The sequence below is a fragment of the Megascapheus bottae genome, chromosome 22 (assembly GCF_031878675.1).
Source record: "Megascapheus bottae isolate mThoBot1 chromosome 22, mThoBot2.hap1, whole genome shotgun sequence".
Taxonomy (NCBI): domain Eukaryota; kingdom Metazoa; phylum Chordata; class Mammalia; order Rodentia; family Geomyidae; genus Megascapheus; species Megascapheus bottae.
In genome coordinates this window covers 24,215,711-24,235,931 of record NC_143530.1, presented here as the reverse complement: position 1 = coordinate 24,235,931, position 20,221 = coordinate 24,215,711, and the positions used below count along the sequence as shown (strand labels likewise).

At 41.5% G+C, this 20,221-nt stretch overlaps 1 protein-coding gene across 4 annotated transcripts in view; it reads right to left on the bottom strand.

Moving 5' to 3' along the window:
* Positions 1 to 3,568: 3,568 nt before the first annotated feature.
* Dusp22 (dual specificity phosphatase 22) overlaps positions 3,569 to 20,221 on the bottom strand; it is a 61,188-nt gene continuing 44,535 nt past the window's right edge. For 2 of the 4 annotated variants that reach the window (XM_090356357.1, XM_090356359.1), the window contains exons 5-7: positions 9,632 to 9,706; positions 7,205 to 7,376; positions 3,569 to 6,433 (exon numbers count right to left, since the gene is read on the bottom strand). In XM_090356357.1, coding sequence (XP_090212483.1) covers positions 6,251 to 6,433; positions 7,205 to 7,376; positions 9,632 to 9,706 — 430 coding nt within the window. In that variant the 3' untranslated portion in view covers positions 3,569 to 6,250. The remainder of the gene's footprint in view (positions 6,434 to 7,204; positions 7,377 to 9,631; positions 9,707 to 20,221) is intronic. The other 2 variants (XM_090356358.1, XM_090356360.1) reach the window with 2 other exon arrangements.

Below are 20,221 nucleotides of genomic sequence, written 5' to 3'. Positions count from 1 at the left end.
AATGCATACCCATTTTTAAGGAAGGTGCTCTTACTTGAGTTGTAGAATCACCTTGGGCTACATGAATTTGCAAACAGGTATAATTGGAATAGGAATGGATTCAGGGAAGGAGGTCTTGTGGACAACCAGTCCTGTCCAACCAGGAAAAGGCCAGAACAGGGGGGTAATACATGAGCCTTGCATGATAATAGCATCCTTGCCAGGGGATGTAGCCAGGTCAGGAAGCAGTCCCTAGCCCTCAAGCTCAAGTGCTAATGGTCCCTGCTCACAGCACAGTGTTCAAGGACTAAACAGATTTTCTTGAAGTTCTGATGAGAGAAGGAAAAATAGTCTGGCCAGGGGATAAAGTTTGTCTTTGTAAATCCTATTATATCCTCTCATTCAATAAATTAGAGGTTTAAATTCTACATAAAATTTCATGATTCTGGTCTATGGGCCACTTGGGTATTTATCCTGAATGCTGGATACAATGGGGATAAGCTTCCTTGGTACCTTGAGATCTGGGATCCTGTCAATCATTGTCTAGAATTTCCCTTAAATCTAACCTTAGTATGACTCAGGCACACACTGCAATACAGTGCAGGGAGGCCCAGAGACAAAAGAACAATGGTGATGGCAGCAAGAACCAAGAGAGCAGAGAGCAGACAGGTTCCTAAGGCCTCATTCTCTCACATTTACTCAGTCACCACCAATGACTTCTTGTTCCTCTCAGTTCTCCTTCCTTCAAGTCCATTTGCCTGCCTCACAGTTACTTCCATGATTGGCTCTAAGTGCCGCCTTCTCTTACCTGAAGGTGGTAACAAGTGCCTCGCAATAACTATCTTGAACCCCAATTTTCAATGGGCACCTAAGGGGTCCTTCCCTCCTCTGCATGTACAACACCCAGCAGTTCACTCAGCACTGTTCAGTGCACTCCTGCAGTACAACACACACCACTTGGCACTCAGTGAAGGGTCCCAGCTCAAGAATCAGACCTTGGGGGAAAAGGCAAAGTGACTTAACTTATTGGGCTTGTTTGGGCCCAAGGGATGATGTAAGTCCACTAGTTCATGTATAACCAGGACTTGATCAAACAAAACCTGTCTGAAACTTTATGTTGAACACTGAAAATGTACAATCCAAAATGTTTCAAAAATCCAACAATTTGAATGCTGATATTTTCACAAGTGGAAAAAGTGCATACTTGATTCCAGGGGACAGTGGGAGTACGGATGCATTAACAATACTGTATAAAATTATTTTCAAGTTCAGTGTACCTGTGTGTTTAAAATCGACATGAAGAATAAATGAATTTCAACTTTATATACTGGGTTCCATCCCCAAGATAATTTATGCTACATATGCAAGAATCATCCCCAACAACCCCCACCCTGTCCTAAATCCTAAACACTTCCAGTCCCAAGCATTTCGGGGAAGCAATTCTAATCTACAGGACAACCTGTTGGCCAGGCCTTTGCTGTTTGCAGTCTTGCAAACATTTTCCATTGTGCCCACACTGCATGGCTTACCCCCCTAATACACAGTGATTTGTGACCCCTAACACTGAGCTCTCTAATGCTTTCAGCCTCATCTACATTCAGAACCTACTCTGAATCTTCTTTCCTTTCTCCTCATTCTGACTTAGGCTTCAAATCTCAAATGAAATGTCACCAATGCTGTTTCTTAAACTTCCTCAAAAGACAGCAGGGGATGCTGTCCATACTGTTTTGCAATGCTCAATGGTCTTATCACTTCCATCTTTCTGAGAACTGGGAGAGTCTGGGAACACTGGCTAGATGCTCATAGCCCCTGCTGTGGTGAAGTTCAGATCTACCAGGTGAGTGGATGAAGAGATGAGAGAGAAGCAGGGACTCAGTTGAATTTTCTCCTTTAGGAACAGAGATATCAAGTTCCAGGCTAGGATTGAAAACAGCTTAAGGAACTTCTCTGGGCCAAGACCCATCTTATCATATAAAACCAAGCCCTTTCTATCCTCAAGGAAGGTGTAAAGTCCCCTACTCAGTGTGACTGAAAAGCACCTGTGCTGGTTATAGACAGAAAAAGGGACTGTGGTTCCTAATGTCTAAGTATTTCCACCTTAGAATGGCCAGGATCTTCCAGATAAAGGCCAGGCACTGGTTTTCACCATCAGATGCCAGCTGTCATGCCGATGTTGTTGTGGGTCTGGCTTTCCCCTGGCTGGACAAAGGATAATTTGGCTGAGCACTGTTAGCCACCGACAGAAGCCCCTAAACCCTCTCTACCCACTGACTGAGGATCCAGAGCCTCAGCAGGTAGGCCTTTAACAGTACTGAGGCTTTTAATGTGAAGTATATTTCTTGGCTTCTCTGAGTTGAAAGAATTCATTTTCCATGAATTTAGAAACCTGGATGACAGTTCATATTGCAAAGTGCCACACAATGATTGCTGATGTCAGATGCAGTCCTGCAATGAGAAAGGCCAGCAGGACTGTGAGGAAGGATGGCCCTGATGCACTGGGATTGAGAGTACCTGATCATTTCTTCCTGCTATGTGTCTGCCCTCGTGAATACACAAAGGTCCTCCTGACACTACTGGGGATATGCCACCCTCTTCTCAGGACTATCCCCACAGATGGAATGGGGAGACATTCTCAATACTCTTTGTGTAACAAACATGGAAAACACACAGGTACCACAAGGGGAGTACTTGTCACACTCAGGTACACTCGTCCAGTCAGAATGCACACTTTCATGCTCTATGTGGTTTTGTGGTCCAAAATGTCACCCCCCACCATGTCCACTGGAAATGCTATCAGCACAGAGGGTTCTTTCTACCTTCCCCGAGCAGTGCTAGGAACATCTAGAACTTAGGAATGAACTCATGGTAAGCCTGCCGTCTGCAGTCCATGTGTATCAGCTCCACTACACCTGTCTTCCCTTCAAGCCAAACTTATCCTGCACCAGATTTGCACAAGGAAAATTTAGTAAATGATTTCAAATTGCTATCCAAATCAGTTTCTGTTCTTTTATATTAAAAGCTGCATAGGGAATTAAAATATCTCTCTTCAGTCATGTGGCAAATGCTTCAGGAATGCCAACACTTGTGTATATGCCTTATTGACTGTAGCCATTCTAAGGATGTCAAATATTTAGTGTTCACTTTGTCCAAGAAAACGTAACTTCAATGTCAGAGTTTCTTTCAACCCATACTGAGGATCACATTTCTTTTAGTGCAGAGCATGAAGAAGCAGGCCACGTAGAGGCTCTCCACAGAGCTATATCCCCAGGAAGTAGCACTGTGGCTTAAGTGGTAGAGTGCTAGCCTTAGCTGAAATGTTCAGGGGCAGTGTAAGGCCCAATACAGACCCCCCAAAAAAGACAAAAAGAAAAAAAAGCTATATCCCCAAATCCAAGTATAACTTTTTTTGTCACGGAGATATTAGTGTGCCAATCATAGAAGGTATTTGCACTGTCTGCTGGAGATAAGCACAGCCTCTAGGCCAAGACCAGGAGCAGCTACAGTGTTGTGTTGTAGTCTTTCATAAAGAGAAATGCATGAAACCTTCTCACCTTACCTAAGGAAGAATACACTGCATGATGTTGGTTAAGTTACCCTTTATTAACAAAAAAACACAGCATTTGGTAAATTCTACTATGGAGAACATAAACCATGGATAATATGTATATCAAGAGATATTTCCTGAGCTGGGAGATTTAAGAACAGGAGGGCAGACTTCACACCAATATAATTTGTAAGTGTTGGCTTCTTCCTTGGGTAGTAGTTCATGAAAAGCAATTGTGATTGCTAAATAGTAAATTAAACAGTGCAACAGGGTTCAATCAGGCCTCTGTCAGAGCAGTGGACTTCAGGCAAAATATTTGCTCTTGCTACTAATTCTCAACGCAATACACATGATTTATACTTGTATTCAGTCTAAAATGAAAACTAAGTTTACAAATCACTACTGGTAACTCAAAAATAAACTCTAGGTTGCTTTTCTTTTTGGCAGCACCAGTCTGAACTTTGCAATATTTCAGAGACTTCAGATACATTACAGTCTTCTGAGAAAGGACCAGTACTTCAGAATTCCCGGGGAGGCTGTGGAAAAAGAACACTACTGGCAACAAAAATTAAAACATTTCAAAATATACAGAAATACATGTAGTTGTTCACAAATGTACATGTAGGTATAAGTAGTCACTCTAATATACCAAATGTGCTTTTTTTCTCTTATTACTTTTTGCAGTATTGGAGTTGGACCCAGGACTGTGTGTGTATTAAGCAAATAGTTTACCCCTGAATTATTCCCTCAGCCCTTCTAAATTCTTTTTCTGCCAGCATGTTTCACTTTCTTTCTGGATTAAGGAAAATGTACTTTATAAGATTTGTTTTTGCTAAAGACAACTTTTTTTTGCCAGTTGTGGGGCTTGAACTCAGGGCCTAAGCACTGTCCCTGGACTTTTCTCACGGCTAGAGCTCTACCAGTTGAGCCACAGCACCACTTCCAGCTTTTTTCTCTGTATGTGGTACTGAGGAATCGAAGCCAGGCCTTCGTGCATGCTAAGAAAACACTTAACCACTAGGCCAAACTCCCGGCCCATGAAGACAAATGGTTTTAAGGCCACATTTCCCTTTCTTGCTCATTATATAAACAGGGCCTATATACTTATGCACTGATTTGGTAACTTCATTTGCTCTGGTTTTCTAAGAAAGAGTGCATCTTTGATAGCCTCTATGTGTAGGAAAATTGCTTTTCACTCAGGAGCGCTTTGTGTGGTAGAATTAAGAAAATTAGATTGCGATATCTTTTCACAGAGAAATTTTCACGTGGTACTCTGTGCTTAAGAAATTTAAGTTGGTATAAAAGACCACTGAAATGCACCTAGCATCTCAGGTTGCATCTGCACCAAACTGCCGACTTGATGTTCTCATGGCTAAATTGTGAATTTTACCTACCAGAAAGCGTTATGTATGGGAACCCAAATTGGAAACTAGTTCAATGATAATGACTTTTTTCCCTTTGGCTTTGACAAAAGTCATGACTGAATATTATCAACCATGAGGCAGAGTGTACCAGCATAGTAACAAATCCCACCTTTCAAAAACACTTAATGAGGTAGCTGAGATCAAAGATTAAATACACAGCATATATCAAAGAGGAGCTTAAATAAATGGTCAGGCATTTTATAATATAACTGCTACAGTGTTTAATAAATATGCTCCCACCCCACCCCCAATTCCTACAGGTACATGCAAACCTCAAGAAGAAGCCCTGCCAAGTGAGAATAACAAGAGGCTGGGGACTAGGGGGTGCATGAAGCTGGATAAAGGAGCCAGGATAGGGCCTCTGGTTACAGGCCAATTTTGGCTGAAGTTCTCCTGCTTAGCATGGAATTAAAATATAGCTGAGACAGACACCAAATAGAACTCAGGGACATGCTAGGCTGAAAAAGAGGCCTGGACTTGAGGCAACAAGGTGTCCAAGACCTGTGTACTTAACTGTAAGCCTAAGCATCGCTTAGAGCATCTTTTCTTGTCCAATACTCACAATCTCTCAGGGGTCCTGGAAACCCTCTCCCCCTTCAGGAGTAGCCTCACATCTCCTTTTCTCTACATAGTGTCCTTGTTCTCTGAAAGGCTGATTTCAGCTGCTCCTGCCCCTGAGTTCTTCTCACTGTCTGCTCACAGGTTGACATGCTACTTGGCAAGAAGTTTTTCAGAAGTGAAATTCAAATGTCTTCCATGAGGAGTGGAATAAAAAAGGTGGTTACACCAATCTTGGCAGCATGGATTTTGACTTCCAACAAAAAAACCCTCAGACTTCACACATGCACAGACAAATTCACATATCTATACTCTCTTACAATGTACTCATGTGATCCTGCTTTCACATGGGCACACATGCTACCCACAGTTGCTCAAACATGCATATGCATGTGAACACATGCAGGTTCTCTCTCTCTCTCTCTCTCTCTCTCTCTCTCTCTCTCTCTCTCTCTCTCTCTCTCTCTCTCTCTCACACACACACACACACACACACACACACACACACACCCCATGGTGCATAGCATCCCAGTAACATCCCAGGTGGAGCAAGCTCAGGTGAAGCCATCAGGGTAGATAGACTGATGGAGGTTTGAGTCAGATCATGGGGAAGGAACCCTGAGCATTCCATCTCCCTTTCTGTCCTTGGGGGCAGCAGCCAGCACACCAGCACACCAGCATATGGCTCTTAGGTAGTATGGAAGACCAGCAGTAGGCAGGAAGGTAGAAACCAGATCCCTCTGTGTTAGGTCTCTGATGTGTAGTTATTGTAGGCCATAGAAGGCAGGGTGGAAAAGCTGCTCCACCTCCTGGCACCAGGCTGGGATTCCATATGCCCTTGCTCTTTATATTTACCCAGAATATTTTTGGCTTCTTCTGCATCCTGCAAAGGGCTCTCCCCATATTCTTCTTTCAGCCATTGCCGGTACTGTAGAAGTTGGAAACAAACCCAAAACGTGACTAAATATTAGAGATGTTATCACACATGGAAATAAAAATGGAAGTAAAAGAGCAATGGGTAATGCCAATTCTGTATATATCTAGCCTATATCAAGCCTAGGGAAATACCTGCTCCCTCAGGCCTTTGGCCTGAGGACATAAAATGAACACCCCAAAACACATCTGTCTGGCAGACATGGAGAAGTCAGAGTCTGCTGCTAAGGGTTCTGTGACAGATGCCAGAAATGTCCATGTATCATCTATGGCAACCACAATAGATTAGCAGAGTCTAGTGGGGAAAACATGAAGACAACTTGTACAATTCAGAATAGTTTTGCAAAAATAATAAACCTGTCTTCCTTCAAAGATATAATTTTGATTTACATATTTAATGTTGGAAAAAATTCCCCTATCATCTTCATCTGGTTTATCAGACTAGGTTAAAATGAATTCAAAGCAAAACAAAAAGACAAACAAGTAGAAAGTAAGCCAAATCAAGAAAATGGCTCTTTAAACAAAGGGAGAGAAACAAGTAGATATGGAGTATTAGGCAAAAGGAAAAAGACAAAAGGTAAGATCTTGTGGCTATAGTTGGCGCACATAGGTGTAGTGACAACTCCTTTCAGAATATGGGTGGGTATTCTTAGACCCAATGTCCTCTGTGAGTCTTTTCTTTCCAAACACCATGATTCTGAAAGACTGAGGCCATGACCAACGGGCAGTTTCCAGCTTTGAAAAGGCCCCCCTGAGGATCACTTACCTGCTGCACTTCATACTTCTCAAACTCCTCGAGCTGCCTCTGGAAGCCCAGGTTGGGGTTGGCACAGGACCTCCCTGCACGCACAGTATGTAGAGCATCTTCCCAGCCAAAGTCAGTGACGACCATGATGTATGCAACTACCAGCGTCACACTCCTGGAGACGCCAGCCAGGCTGCATAAGCAAGATAGCCTATGTACAAGGACGGTTTTGATACTACTTTTCCCAATTCTTTGGGGTAGGGTACTTGTAAGATGTCATTTTATAGTCTTCCTGCTTTGCATTATGTGGGACATCAGCAAGCACTTACCAAGAAATCATTCAGAAACACAACAGTTTCCATCCCTTTGAGATGATAGGATCTTAGGCAACCTTTAGGCATTTTTTTAGTCTCATATTTCATTCATTTTCTACAAGGCATGGGCCTAGACACTTCTGCTTTATGACTTTACTTTGCTCCTGAGCCCTTCTGAGAAGATTCCAATCTTCTTAGACAATGAAATAACTGAACTACATCTGGGGAATGTGAAGCTTCCAAAACCCATGCAACAGTAATCCCATTCATATCCTAACACCATTAAAAAGTCTCTTAGCTACTTTGTATGATGCTTATACCTATAATTGTTAAGCCCATGGCAAATCTTAGTAGTCCTTACCAAATCTTATTTGTATGTGTGGGATGGTGGTATTGGTGTTGGTGGTGTGTGTGTGTGTGTTTCAACATAATGGTGGAAAGCAGCAGAGCAGGCCCACTGCATGAGCCCTGAGAAGTGGGGTCAGGGTGATGCATGCAGAATAGTAACGGTTAGTTATCTCTATCGGGCTGAATAAGACCAGTTTTAAATGTATATGCAAATTAAGACAAGTCACAGAAAGGCTGTTCCTCTTCACAGTTGGACTGTTCTAGCAATGGTTTAAGATGAGGAAGTTCAGCAAATGTATCATTTTTTGAGAAGTCTATCTTCAGATATATAAAACTGTATGAGAGATGAATTCTGATAATGATGATAATCAATAAAAACCTTACTCTCAGTATTAGCTCTTTACGAGGGCTTTTTTTTGAGAACCCCCAAGAAAGTTTTCGAAAATATATCTCCCTGTAGGCTGAAGCCTTGGACATGCGAATTCACCAGGAGCCTGGAAAAGTCAGGGTCAAAATGGCAGAGCTCTTTCCATTCCAACTGTCTTTGCCTGAATCGCCAGAGAACTTGAAAACCAATGTAACTAAAGAAAAAAAACCCTACCATTTGTACTCGCTACATTTCTCATTCTTTTATACAGTGAAATTTAAGAAAATTGACGACTTTCAAAGTCATATAAATCTGCAGAATGCTACTTTTAAAGGCACTGAAATATCTCGTAACTTGGCTTTCCTAACTGGCTTTTCTGGGTCACTTGCTTAGGTTCCCCTCTGTTCTGGCAAGGTTACCCCCAGTCTTAGCAGCAGCATCCCAGCTGGATGTGGGGGCGGCTGTTCTGGCAGAGTCAAGAGAGACTTATGGTTTCAGTTAATAAATGACACACCTCACTGAAGAGGAGACATGGCCAGACCACAGAGCCCTGGATCTAGAACATTGGCTTCTAATTCCTTAGGCAAATTAGCCATGTTATTAGTATGATTACTAGCTGTAATACAAATGAGAACTTACTATCTGCTATGTAACTCATTTGCATACAAAAAGCCAAGAGTTTTAGATGATCCCTAGGTTGACGATGTTATCAACTTATTTTTCACTGTACACGTGTGTGTGTGCGTGTGTGTGTGTGTGTCCATAGGTATCCACTGGACATCAGCTGTAGCACTCATTTGCAAACAGCAAAATCCATACATGCTCAAGTAAAACTACTATACAAAACAGACCAGTATTTGATATACCTATGACACTCTAATCATCTCTAGACTACTTACAATACTGAATACAACTTATATTTTAATTCTAAGAATCTTCTTAGATTGAGTCAAAGCAAAGAAGACAGGCATGAAGAAAAGCCCCAATCTGAAGTGGACAAGAAATGGTTAGTTTGGTTACAGTAATGCATTGCTAAACACCCACCACTGCAATCTAAACTTTCCGAAAGGGGAAAAAAAGGCTTTGAAAAACCACTTAGGTTGTCAGGCTATTCTGATAAAATGTTAAGAGACAGCATCTGTTGTCCTACAACTTTGACACTACCTTCCAGAAATCCCAGTAGTGAGTGAAACGAGAAGCACAAAATAAAAGCAAAACAGCCAAGAGTAGCTTTCAACAACAACTGAGAAAAAAATGACTAACACATATCAGGGCAGAGGATGAATGTGCATTTGAGATTCAGAATTTAGAGAAAATGAGTAGGAGATGTAGTAATGAATCACATACAGAAAGACACTGATGGAATTCAAGCTGACCATAACATGCTCAGGTATATTATTCAACAAAAGACATACGTACCAGTGCACAAGACAGCCCTCACCTTGAAGCCGGCATTCATGAATAAATTTAATACTTTCTTTGAAATGTCTTGTCCTAGGCACAGAAAAAAAAAAGCGATATCCTTTACTCAACAAACAACAAAAAGAGAAAATTGCCTGAGGTTTCTTGAAAGTTCATAAAGCCCCAGCCTTCAATGCTTTGGTCACTCTATCTGGAGCCAGACACAATATTTGCTTCTTTCATATACTCTACTTACAGATGACTTCTAAAGCTTGAAAATATCAAAAGCTGCCCTATACTAAATTCATTTTCTTTGGAACACTGAATACCAGCCATTTATGAGACATTCAGATAAGCTTCAAGATAATCAGTAAAGAAAAAGATGCAGTTTCTGACTGCAGAATGACAAGGGAAAAGGAAATGAATTAGAATGGTGGCATAGCTCAGGTGGTAGAACCCTTGTGTAGCATGTACCCAATATCCCGGGTTCAGCAGCTCATGTGTAGTATCAAAACTCATCCCAGCTATCGAATGTAGAAAATCAATAGCTTTCCTAGAGGTTTTCAGTGAGAGTGAGATGGGCAAGAGGAGGAAGAAAAATTAAATGTGATATATGTATATGCAACATATACCCATCTGCTGTCACCAAGCACAAGTGTTACCATAAAAGGGCCAGGCAGCACATCCCAAGGGCTCCAGACTCATATCCAAAGTCTCAAGCTAACAGGTGACTGCAGCATCAGCTTCTGATAACTTTTCCAGAGGTAAACATTGAAAACGGCTCCAGAAACTGCCCAGACACTAATAGGTAATAGTAGGGAAGAAGGCATTTTTGCCATCATCTTGATATTTAAATGTGACAAATGAGATTTCAGGATACAAGCCTCAGAGGAAAAGCAGTGAAGCTGAATGGAAAGAAAGGGTGAGGGGTGTACTGAAGAGCTTGGCAGGTGGGAGACTACAGCCTAAGCAAAGTACTGGGCATCCATCTGAGTGCTACAGGCAGAGGACAAGGTAAAGGTGGTAAAGCTCCCCATCTCTCCAACAAAATCATCTGTTCATAGTTGGTAATGAAGTTTTTTATCTGGAAGCATTACAACGATGATGAGTTATGGCCAGCTGCCCTAATTCTGTTAGGGACAGCCAAGTTCCCAGGCCCTGGGAATATTCTATCTTCATCTAGCCATGGTATTCTATGGAAGGGAATGAAGATAAGTAACATTTTGGGGGACATTTGCCCTTCCAGATGAAAGAAAAATGATCCCTTTGCCTCTAGCTTCTTGTCAGGAAGATAAAAACACCATGCGTAGGACTGCATCAGTTCCTATGCCACAGACATGTTTTCTCAGGATGGAAGAACAGCAAGATAGACAGGTCTGACTCTGGAGGAAGCCAGGGCCCTGCTGCCTGGCCCTGGGCAAACTCTTATCAGGTTTCCTAGCAAACATATCTTTCTGAGAACAATCAAACAAGCATTCTACCAATACTAATGATCAAATGCGCTCTACCTATTAAAAACTAATTTGACAATTTTAGAAACCCTGAGTTAACACATATATCCCAGAAGTACTCTAGGCTGCTGCCTGTAATCCGTCTCATGAGTATGCAGGACGCCTGTCCTGCAAGTCACTGCACACAGGAAACAGGCCAGAAGGAAGGAGCCAGATGCAAACCCTAGGGCCATTACAGCTGTTAGGGCTCCAGGATCCTGACTGACTAGCTTTAGGAGATGGCTGGAAGGATCACACTGTCGTCCTCTAGTCCATCCACACTAAGGACCACAGTGTGCCCAGGAGGGTAGCTCTCCCAGTTGCAGCCCCTGCATTTTAGTGCTCCTAGGAGTCTCTGTCTATGTGGAGGATATTAGGTTTCTGAGCACAGGCAAGGGAGAGTGCAAGAGTCAGAAAAGCAAAAGCAAATCTAGACTCACAACTGTCTCGTGAATGAACAGAAGGGCCTCAGAATGCATTGTGAAGACCACAGAGATATGAAAGTCAGCAGGGGCCTTCCGACTTAGCAAGGTACTTGAGAATCTTTGGGACATGTGGCTAGTTCTAAGAGTGAATCAAATCTTACAAAGAGAACAACTAGAACCCTCTATTGAAGCTCAAGAGTAGCAGTAACTTTGTATCTTTAAATTTTACACTTGCACATTATTAAATATTGCAAACCACAGGCATGAGGAAATCAGTCTCCAAGAGCAAGTCATGCCATACCTCAAAGTAAAAGGGTGCCCTCAGCTAATTTATATCCAAACTCTAAGCCCATGGCCATGCGAGAAGATCTCAGGAGGTGTGGGAAGGTATCTACGCTTCTGCCATCCAAACCTTTCTGGCTCTTCCTTCTTCTGTGGCTGTCTGTAAAAAGTTAAGCTCAGGAAACCCATAGGTTGTAGCTCCTATTCACTTGGGAACAAGGACTGCAGACATCCAGGGGCCAAATTGGTAACAGGGTGATTTACTGGTCCAGTCTAGGACCACTGAATTGATGTTCACCTAGAGACTGCTTAGTGCCCCTCCTGTGAAACTCAATTTGGATGAGGCTACAATCAGGTTCCAGGCCACGCCAAACACTCCTAGAAATGCCTTTTCCAAGAAAGTTAAGAAACCAGGCCAGTTTGGTTTAGAATTGTGTTGCAGAGAGTGTGTGGGGTTATTTCCAGGGAAGCTAATGATATAAGCTCAAGCTCTGGCCATTTAACTCCCTCCTCCACAGTGGGAAATACCCACAGCCTGGCTTCTTCTATTGCTCAACTCCACTTTGAAGCAGAAGCACCAATTTGAAGCCATTCTACCACAAGGTGTTTCAATGAACACTAGTTCTCTGATTTTTTGTGCTTCCCATTTGGTTGACAGTTACTTTCATACAAAGAGTTGCATTTCAAGTTGCACCAGCAGACAGTGAGGTGAGCTTATCCAGAAGGAAGTATGAACTACAAGTACATTACAAATTCACCCAACAGTATATCCAGGGTTAGTCCTGCCAACAACTCTGGTAACTCTGCCAACTCTAGTAACTCTGGTAACAAGGTAGGAGAGAGGCTGCCATGAGACATGTCCTCAGTGTATATTCAACAAGCAGTTTAGTAGATGCCTCTTTCCTCCTCCTTCCTAACTGATAACATCAACCACCAACTCTCCCCCACTCACTCTCTTCATGAAAGGCCAAGAGCCAGCGATTAGACAGGCCTTCCAGACCTGCCAAGGTCTCAAGAAACAATGGTAGATTGATATTTTAAAAACCACACCATATGATGTTAATTTTCTTTTGCTTTGTTTTGTGCTGGTATTAGAGCTTGAATTCAAGGCCTAGGCACTCCCCTTAGCTTTTTCGCTTCAGGCTGGTGCTCTGCCACATGAGCCACAGCTCCACTTCTGGCTTATTGGTGGTTAATTCAGATTAGAATCTCATGGATTTCCTATCCTGGCTGGCTTCAAAATCCTCAGATCTCAGCCTAGTGAGTAGTAGCTAGGGCATGGGTTGCCATGGTAACAACAACAACAACAACAATAATAATAATAATAATAATTTTGTTTTTGGTGCTGGTCCTGGGACTTAAATTCAGGGCCTGAGCACTGTCCCTGAACCTCGGTGCTTAAGGCTAGTACACTTCCATTTGAGCTATAGTTTCCCTTCCAGCGTTTTTGGGTAGTTATCTAGAGATAAGTGTCTCATGGATTTTCCTGCTCTGACTGGCTTGTAACCATAATTTTCAGATCTCAATGTCCTGAGTAGCTAGGGTTACAGGCATGAGCCACCAGTGCCTGGCCATCATATTAATTTTTAAAGTACTTATTGTTCTAAGATTGTGATTTGTAGACTGTGATCCATTGAGGGACCTGAGATGTCCCTTTGCTCAGGGATCTGGCTACCATGAATGGCAGCTGATCTCACGCCAAAGCTAGTAGCACCAGACCAGGTTTGGTTGACAGCCAAGTCTACAGGAAGGCAGGATACAAGACCTTTCCTTCAACTGAATCTGAATATGTGTGCTTATGAATGTAGATATGTATTGCCTATGAAAATAAAAAGATTAAAACTCTATGCAAGACAAGCGAGAGAGAGAGAGAAAGAGAGAGAAAGAGAGAGAGAGAGAGAAAGAGAGAGAGAGAGAGAGAGAGAGAGAGAGAGAGAGAGAGAGAGAGAGAGAGAGAGAGAGAGAGAGAGCAAATTATGCTGGGTACCAGCAGTGGAGCTGTAGCTTAAGTGGTAGAGTGTTAGCCTTAAGCAAAACAAACTTCTTCAGAATAGCACCCAAGTCCTGAGTTCAAATCCAAGGACCAACAAAAGAAAAAAAATGAAGAAGAGCAAATTAGACATAGTATTCTGTGATGGAGGCTTCTTCCTCCTGGGACATAATTAGTGTAGACCACCAGGTTCCAAACTGTCTACTTCCCAGCTGGGACTCTGAAAGTGGAGGCATCCCCCACACATCCCAAGAAAGAGGCATGAGCATTCTTCACCATATGGATGCAGAGAGTTACTCTTGTCAACACATAGCATTGAATACTTAAAACTAACTCATATCTATGTCAGGGAATCACTGACATACTTTCTATTTTGTCAGGTAAGGTCATTTTAGAAGCAAATTCAGAAAGCCAAAATGACCCAGACAACCAAAAACTCTCTATCACTTACTTCAACATCATTTCATAAATGAAATATTCATCACCAAAAATAGGCAGGGGGGAACACAGCATAATAAAATATTGGTCATTGAACTGAATAAGGAGGCCAATAAAATAACTAAACCTTCTCTGGAATGCTCTCAGGTTCTTCTCTTTGACCAAGAGAGCATCACTGTGGGTCATAGTCCTCGGGAGCCATCTGGAAGCAGGACCACAGCAGTCCTAAGGCTCATTTGGTTCTGATACTGCAAAATTGTTGTTTAAAACAAAGCAAAATGTAAATAAGAGAGAAATGGAAGTTGAGTATGATAGTGCAACTCTGTAATTCCAGCAACTGGGAAGCTGAGGCAAAAGGATCATGAGTTTGAATCAGCTGAGCTACAAAATGAGAACCTGTCTCAAAGCAACACAATACAACACAACATGGAGCAATAGAAAGGAAAACAGAAGACGAATAATGTCAGGTAAAGAAAAGACAGACAAAAAGATAGGACAGGGGCCAGGAGTTTGGCCTAGTGGTAGAGTGCTTTGCGTAGCATGCACGACGACCCCGGTTTGATTCCTTGGTACCATATACGTAGAAAAAAGCCAGAAGTGGTGCTGAGGCTCAAGTAGTAGAGCTCTAGCCCTGAGAAAGTCCAAGGACAGTGCTCAGGCCCTGAGCTCAAGCCCAGGACTGGCAAAAAAAAAAGATAGGACAGTTTGATAAAGCAGGGAAGTTTCTTGATTTTGTTTTTCCAGTCCTGGGCTTAGACGTGAGTACTGTCCTTGGGTTCTTTTTCTCTACCCTGAGCCTCAGCACCATTTCTGGCTTTTTTCTATGTATGTGGTACCAAGGAATTGAACCCTGGTCTTCATGCATGCTAGGCATGCACTTTTACCACTAGGCCAAACTTCTGGCCCCTTGATGTTTTTTTTTTGTTTTTTTTTTTTTTTGCCAGTCCTGGGCTTGAGCTCAGGGCCTGAGCACTGTCCTTGGACTTTCTCAAGGCTAGAGCTCTACCACATGAGCCTCAGCATCACTTCCGGCTTTTTTCTGTGTATGTGGTACCAAGGAATTGAACCCGGGTCTTCATGCATGGTAGGCAAGCACTTTAACCACTAGGCCAAACTCCTGGCCCCCCCTTGATGTTTTAAATATAGTAAGTTCTTTGTACTGCTAACATTTCTCTCCACAAAAACCTCAAGGAGGGCCAGGAGTTTGGCCCAGTGGTTAAAGTGCTTGCCTAGCATGCATAAAGACCGGGTTCGATTCCTCAGTACCACATACATAGAAAAAAGCCGGAAGTGGTGCTGAGGCTCAAGTGGTAGAGCTCTAGCCTTGAGAAAGTCCAAGGACAGTGCTCAGGCCCTGAGCTCAAGCCCAGGACTGGCAAAAAAAAAAAAAAAAAAAAAAAAAACCTCAAGGAGTTTAGAGACCTGTTCAATTCTAAAACCTCTGAACATTTCAAAGAATCTACCATAATGATGCAAGGCTTCAGACTCCATAGTCTTCAAACAAGCTCTTTTCACTTAACAAACAAGAAAGGAGGAGGTGGTGTTTAGCTACACGATACCAATGTTAACATATACCGAAACAAGAACAAGCAAATACAATTTAAATTATTCAAGTTCAAAACATCTTAACATTCCTTACTTGTCAAATGATATGTAAATAACATTAAAAACCACTTTCATGTCCATCATCACTTAATACTATAAAATTCTTTTGATATAGGTATTTAGTAGGCAGAGGAAGTAAAGTAAAAATGACTTGCTTAATCAAAGTCCAGAGAGCCAGGCAATGGTGGCTCACACCCTAGCTACTCAGGAAGCTGAGATCTGAGGTCTGTTGTTCAAAACCAGTGCAGGCAGAAAAGTCATTGAGACTCTTATCTCCAGTGAACGACTCATAAAAGCTGGCACTGTGGCTTAAGTGGTAGAATGCTAGCTTGAGCACCAAAAGACTCAGGGACAGTGCCCAGACCCTGAGTTTAAGCTTAGTAGTGGGGAAAAAAAAAGTTCAGAGAGAAAGCAAATGCATACGGATTTCCAGACACCTCAGTTCAGTAAACTATGCATTGGCCACTTCCAGTAGACACAATGTGTGCACTTGATACCTACCCTGACATGCTTCTAATTATGAAGACATCATGCAAACTACACCACACTGGGGCTGTAGGGTTATTAGGACACTGAGAACTTGAACTTTTACATTTCCTGACTTGGCCAGGCTAGGTGGTTGGGGGAACTGAGCTAAAATTTCATGTTAATGTTATCTCAAACTAGGTTTCTGCATTTTAATTTCCTGGAAGGTCAGATGGGGAGAACTGACATTTCTGGATAGTTTATAGCATCTGACAGTCAAGTGCTAGCAGTCAGTCTCAAAGGTTACAAACTTTTTACTCAGCATAAATAGCCAGGATTCCTGTTGGTTTAGGGGTTAATGGAGGTATATTTAAAGTTGGGGAGCATTTTTACAATTGGTGCTTACATTTAAAACATTAAGCAGTACAATTTTTCACAGTTTATTTTCTTATTGAATAGAGGAATTCTAGGTATGAGAAATTTAATTGTAAACCAGACTAAAGAGACACTATTGCAAATTGGGTTACCAAGAACAAACTTTACAAATGGATAAGCATACTTTCTCTGGATTTTATTACCAAAGCATTAAGAATATTTTTGCCCTGATCATATACATTGACTCATTTGATGGCACAGAAAGTGAGGAATGTCAGCTCCAAATATTTGGTGAGCAGCAAATACAGGAAACCTTAAATGAGTTAGGTCATAGAGACTAATGCATTCTGCCTGCCAACTTCTATAATTTGATTATAGCACAAAACATGCTATTATTTGTGTCTTGCAAATATTCATGTGTTGCAACATTAATTCATCAGTGCAGAGTTGAGAAGAAAGACCTGGTGAGACGTGATGGGTACAGAGCCTCCATGACTAGGTTAATTCCTTTCTCAGAAAAATGGGCCCGCTTTCTTAGAGTCTGGCCTCCTTCGTTTTCTCCCATTTTCCTCCCCCTTCAACTCCCCTTCCCCACAAGTTGTAAAGTTCATTTCCAATAGAGTGTCTAGTGAGTATCACTGATGCATTAGTCCACCCTGTGTTCCTTTGTTTCTGTGATTCCCCCTTCCCTCCCCAAATCAGTTAAACTTACATACAAGACAAAGGATACCAAAATCAGAGACTAATCACAGGGAACAAATCAGAGAAAAAAACAAAAGACAAAAGGAAAAAGAAATATCTTCAACAGCACATGAGAAATAAAGAAAAAAATCCTCTGGTTTTCGTATCATAGACTTCATTTCAATTAGCATCATTTTATATGATCATGTGTACATAGCTATCCCAGACCTATATAAATGAGGGAAAGCATGGTTGCTAAACTATTTCTTCACAAACCAAAATACATTCTAAACTCCAAACTCAAGAAATATTTCAAGCCATGAACATTTGTATACATAAATCCTTCCTTACAAATAAGCCTGATGCTATAAGTGGCTTAAAAATAAAAGTTTTAGCTAGGTTTGGTGATACATACTATAATGCCAGAAAGTGGGAGATTAAAGCAGGGAGATTTCAGGCTTGATGTCAGCCTGGGGTACATGAGACTGTCTCTGCAGAATAAATGAGTAAATACCATATTCCCTAAAGAGTAGTCACACGTGTGCTTATGAGCATGACTCCCAGTTTCAAAGGGCTCACCTTTTCTGTCCTTTGATGGGATATGGACTTGATTTACTTTTCTAACTAAAAAGGAAATTTTACTGGTGTAGGCCTTCAGTGGAAACAACAGCATGAGCGCATTCTTTGCATTTTAGTCTGCATTTGATGTTTGTGCAACTACTTGAACATTCTCAACCTGAAGGCCTACCCAATTGTCAACTAGATGCAAGAAAAGGATGAAAAGGCCAACCAAAAAACTTCATAGACTGCTACATATTTGAGATGGAAGACATCTAATTAAACTTTATGAGTGAGTTCCTTCTGCTAGGAGAAACTGTTTGGGCTGGTTTTGACAGAAGATCTGAATTGACCATGAAATGCTGAAAGTCAGAAAAGAAGTTGCCATATGTCCTGTCTTCCTCCTTCTGCACTAGCTCATTGTTCAGGTGTTCACACTGGCTTGTTGATCTGAAATAACAAACTGAAATTTGTTTTCCATGATTCTCAAGACATAATACATACTTTGACTAGAAACACACTGTTTTTGAAAGTGCCTGGAATTAACGAACAAGTTCATATAACTCATCTCACAAATTCTCAAGGCACATGAGAGAACTGAAGTATAATGGGTTAAAATGATTTGCCCAAGGGATACAGATTTGTTTTTTATTTGAGATTGTCTGGCAGCTAGGTCTTCTACTGCTTACTTAGCTACCACACAGGATCACTCAATGCATAAGTCAGATCATTGTTGTAGACAACTGAGATGGCACTTGGCGCCTCAAGTATAGCTAGCTGTCTGCCCAGGCAGCAGACATTCAGGATTTTTTACAGTTTGATTTCTGTATAGAATCAAATTGTGAATCAGATACTGACTTGAGTAACATGGCAGATTGGAAGTTAGAGCAAAGAACCATTCCAAAAATAGCTATCAAAACATGGGCAGAAGATTGCTGTGGTCTTCAGAGAAAGGCAGTGGCTCATTTCCTTCCGTACAGACCATGCCCTTCCAACCACTTCTGTTTCTTGACACGACTAGTAACCAGGGAAGTTCTCCAATGCTTCTTCTCTTCCTTAAGACTAGGCTACTACTTTGTTTTCCTAGTAAAATTTCTACTCCACCCTCCTCAATCTTAAATATTCACCTTTTGGTGAAATTCTAAAGTCAGTGTAGAACATAACCCTTCAGTAAAAGATATTGGTCCCAAATTCCCAATTATCTGGTCTAATTCTATACCATCTCTCCCCTGAATGGTAGCCTCACTCCTCTCCAATCAATCTATTTGACTCTATCCCTATTAAACAGGCAGACCTCTCAAAATTCATCCGTGATTTTTTTATTTCTCTAGCAGTAAAAACTCAGTGTTGACTAATGTTCCAATATCAAAGAGGCAGATCACTCCAGCTAGGAAACACAAGTATGTGGCCCGTACTGATTTGTAGGATTAGTAATCACCAGGGCCTGAGAGCCATAGAAGATAAATTCTGACAAGCTGTGATTCCCAAGTTCTCAAACACTACCAGGATACAAAATTTCCCTGAGGAATTGCAAAAATGTGATTCTAGGAGTGCTGGTTTGTCTTTAAACTCTCCTTCCCTAACCCAAGTGTCTAACACACACTAGTCTGAGGATCAGATAGCTAATCTACTCTTAGGCTGTCAGCCTGTGTGGGTCAAATTTAGAATTTAGCAAAGCTTTTCTTCACTGCACCATCTCTCTGGGCTCCTGGACAATTGGCAAACATTGTAGCTGTAACTGCCATAGGCCTCCATGGTCCTGGCCTATCTACCTCCATTCACATGACTGCTGTGGTTTGGACAGAAGTATCCAGCTAACTCATCTTGATAGCTTTAAAAATATGCTAACCTACATGGTGACTGTGAGATGTACCAAGGCACTTGGCATTGGAAATGTGTTTGGTCCAAAATGATATGAGCTAGGAGTGTAAACTATATATAGTATATTCCAAAGATTTAGCATAAAAAATGTCATGTATTTCATGAATCTTTTGATATTGATTACATACTGTAATATTCATTTCAGATATGCTGATTTAAATAAAATGAGTAATTAGAATTAATATTGTCTATTTTGTTTTTTAAATTTAGCATTACTTGTATGACTTGCATTTATGGCTTAAATTCTATTTCCTCAGATATTTCTGCTTAGGATAAAATCCAACTAACTTCTTTAAGGGTTTGTTTCTAGAGAAAAGATGAGCATACTAAAGGGCTTGATTCCTGAAAAATTAGACCCTTTCTATAGACCTCCAATGCACTGTGCTCTATAAGTGGGACTGGAAAATGACAACGACAT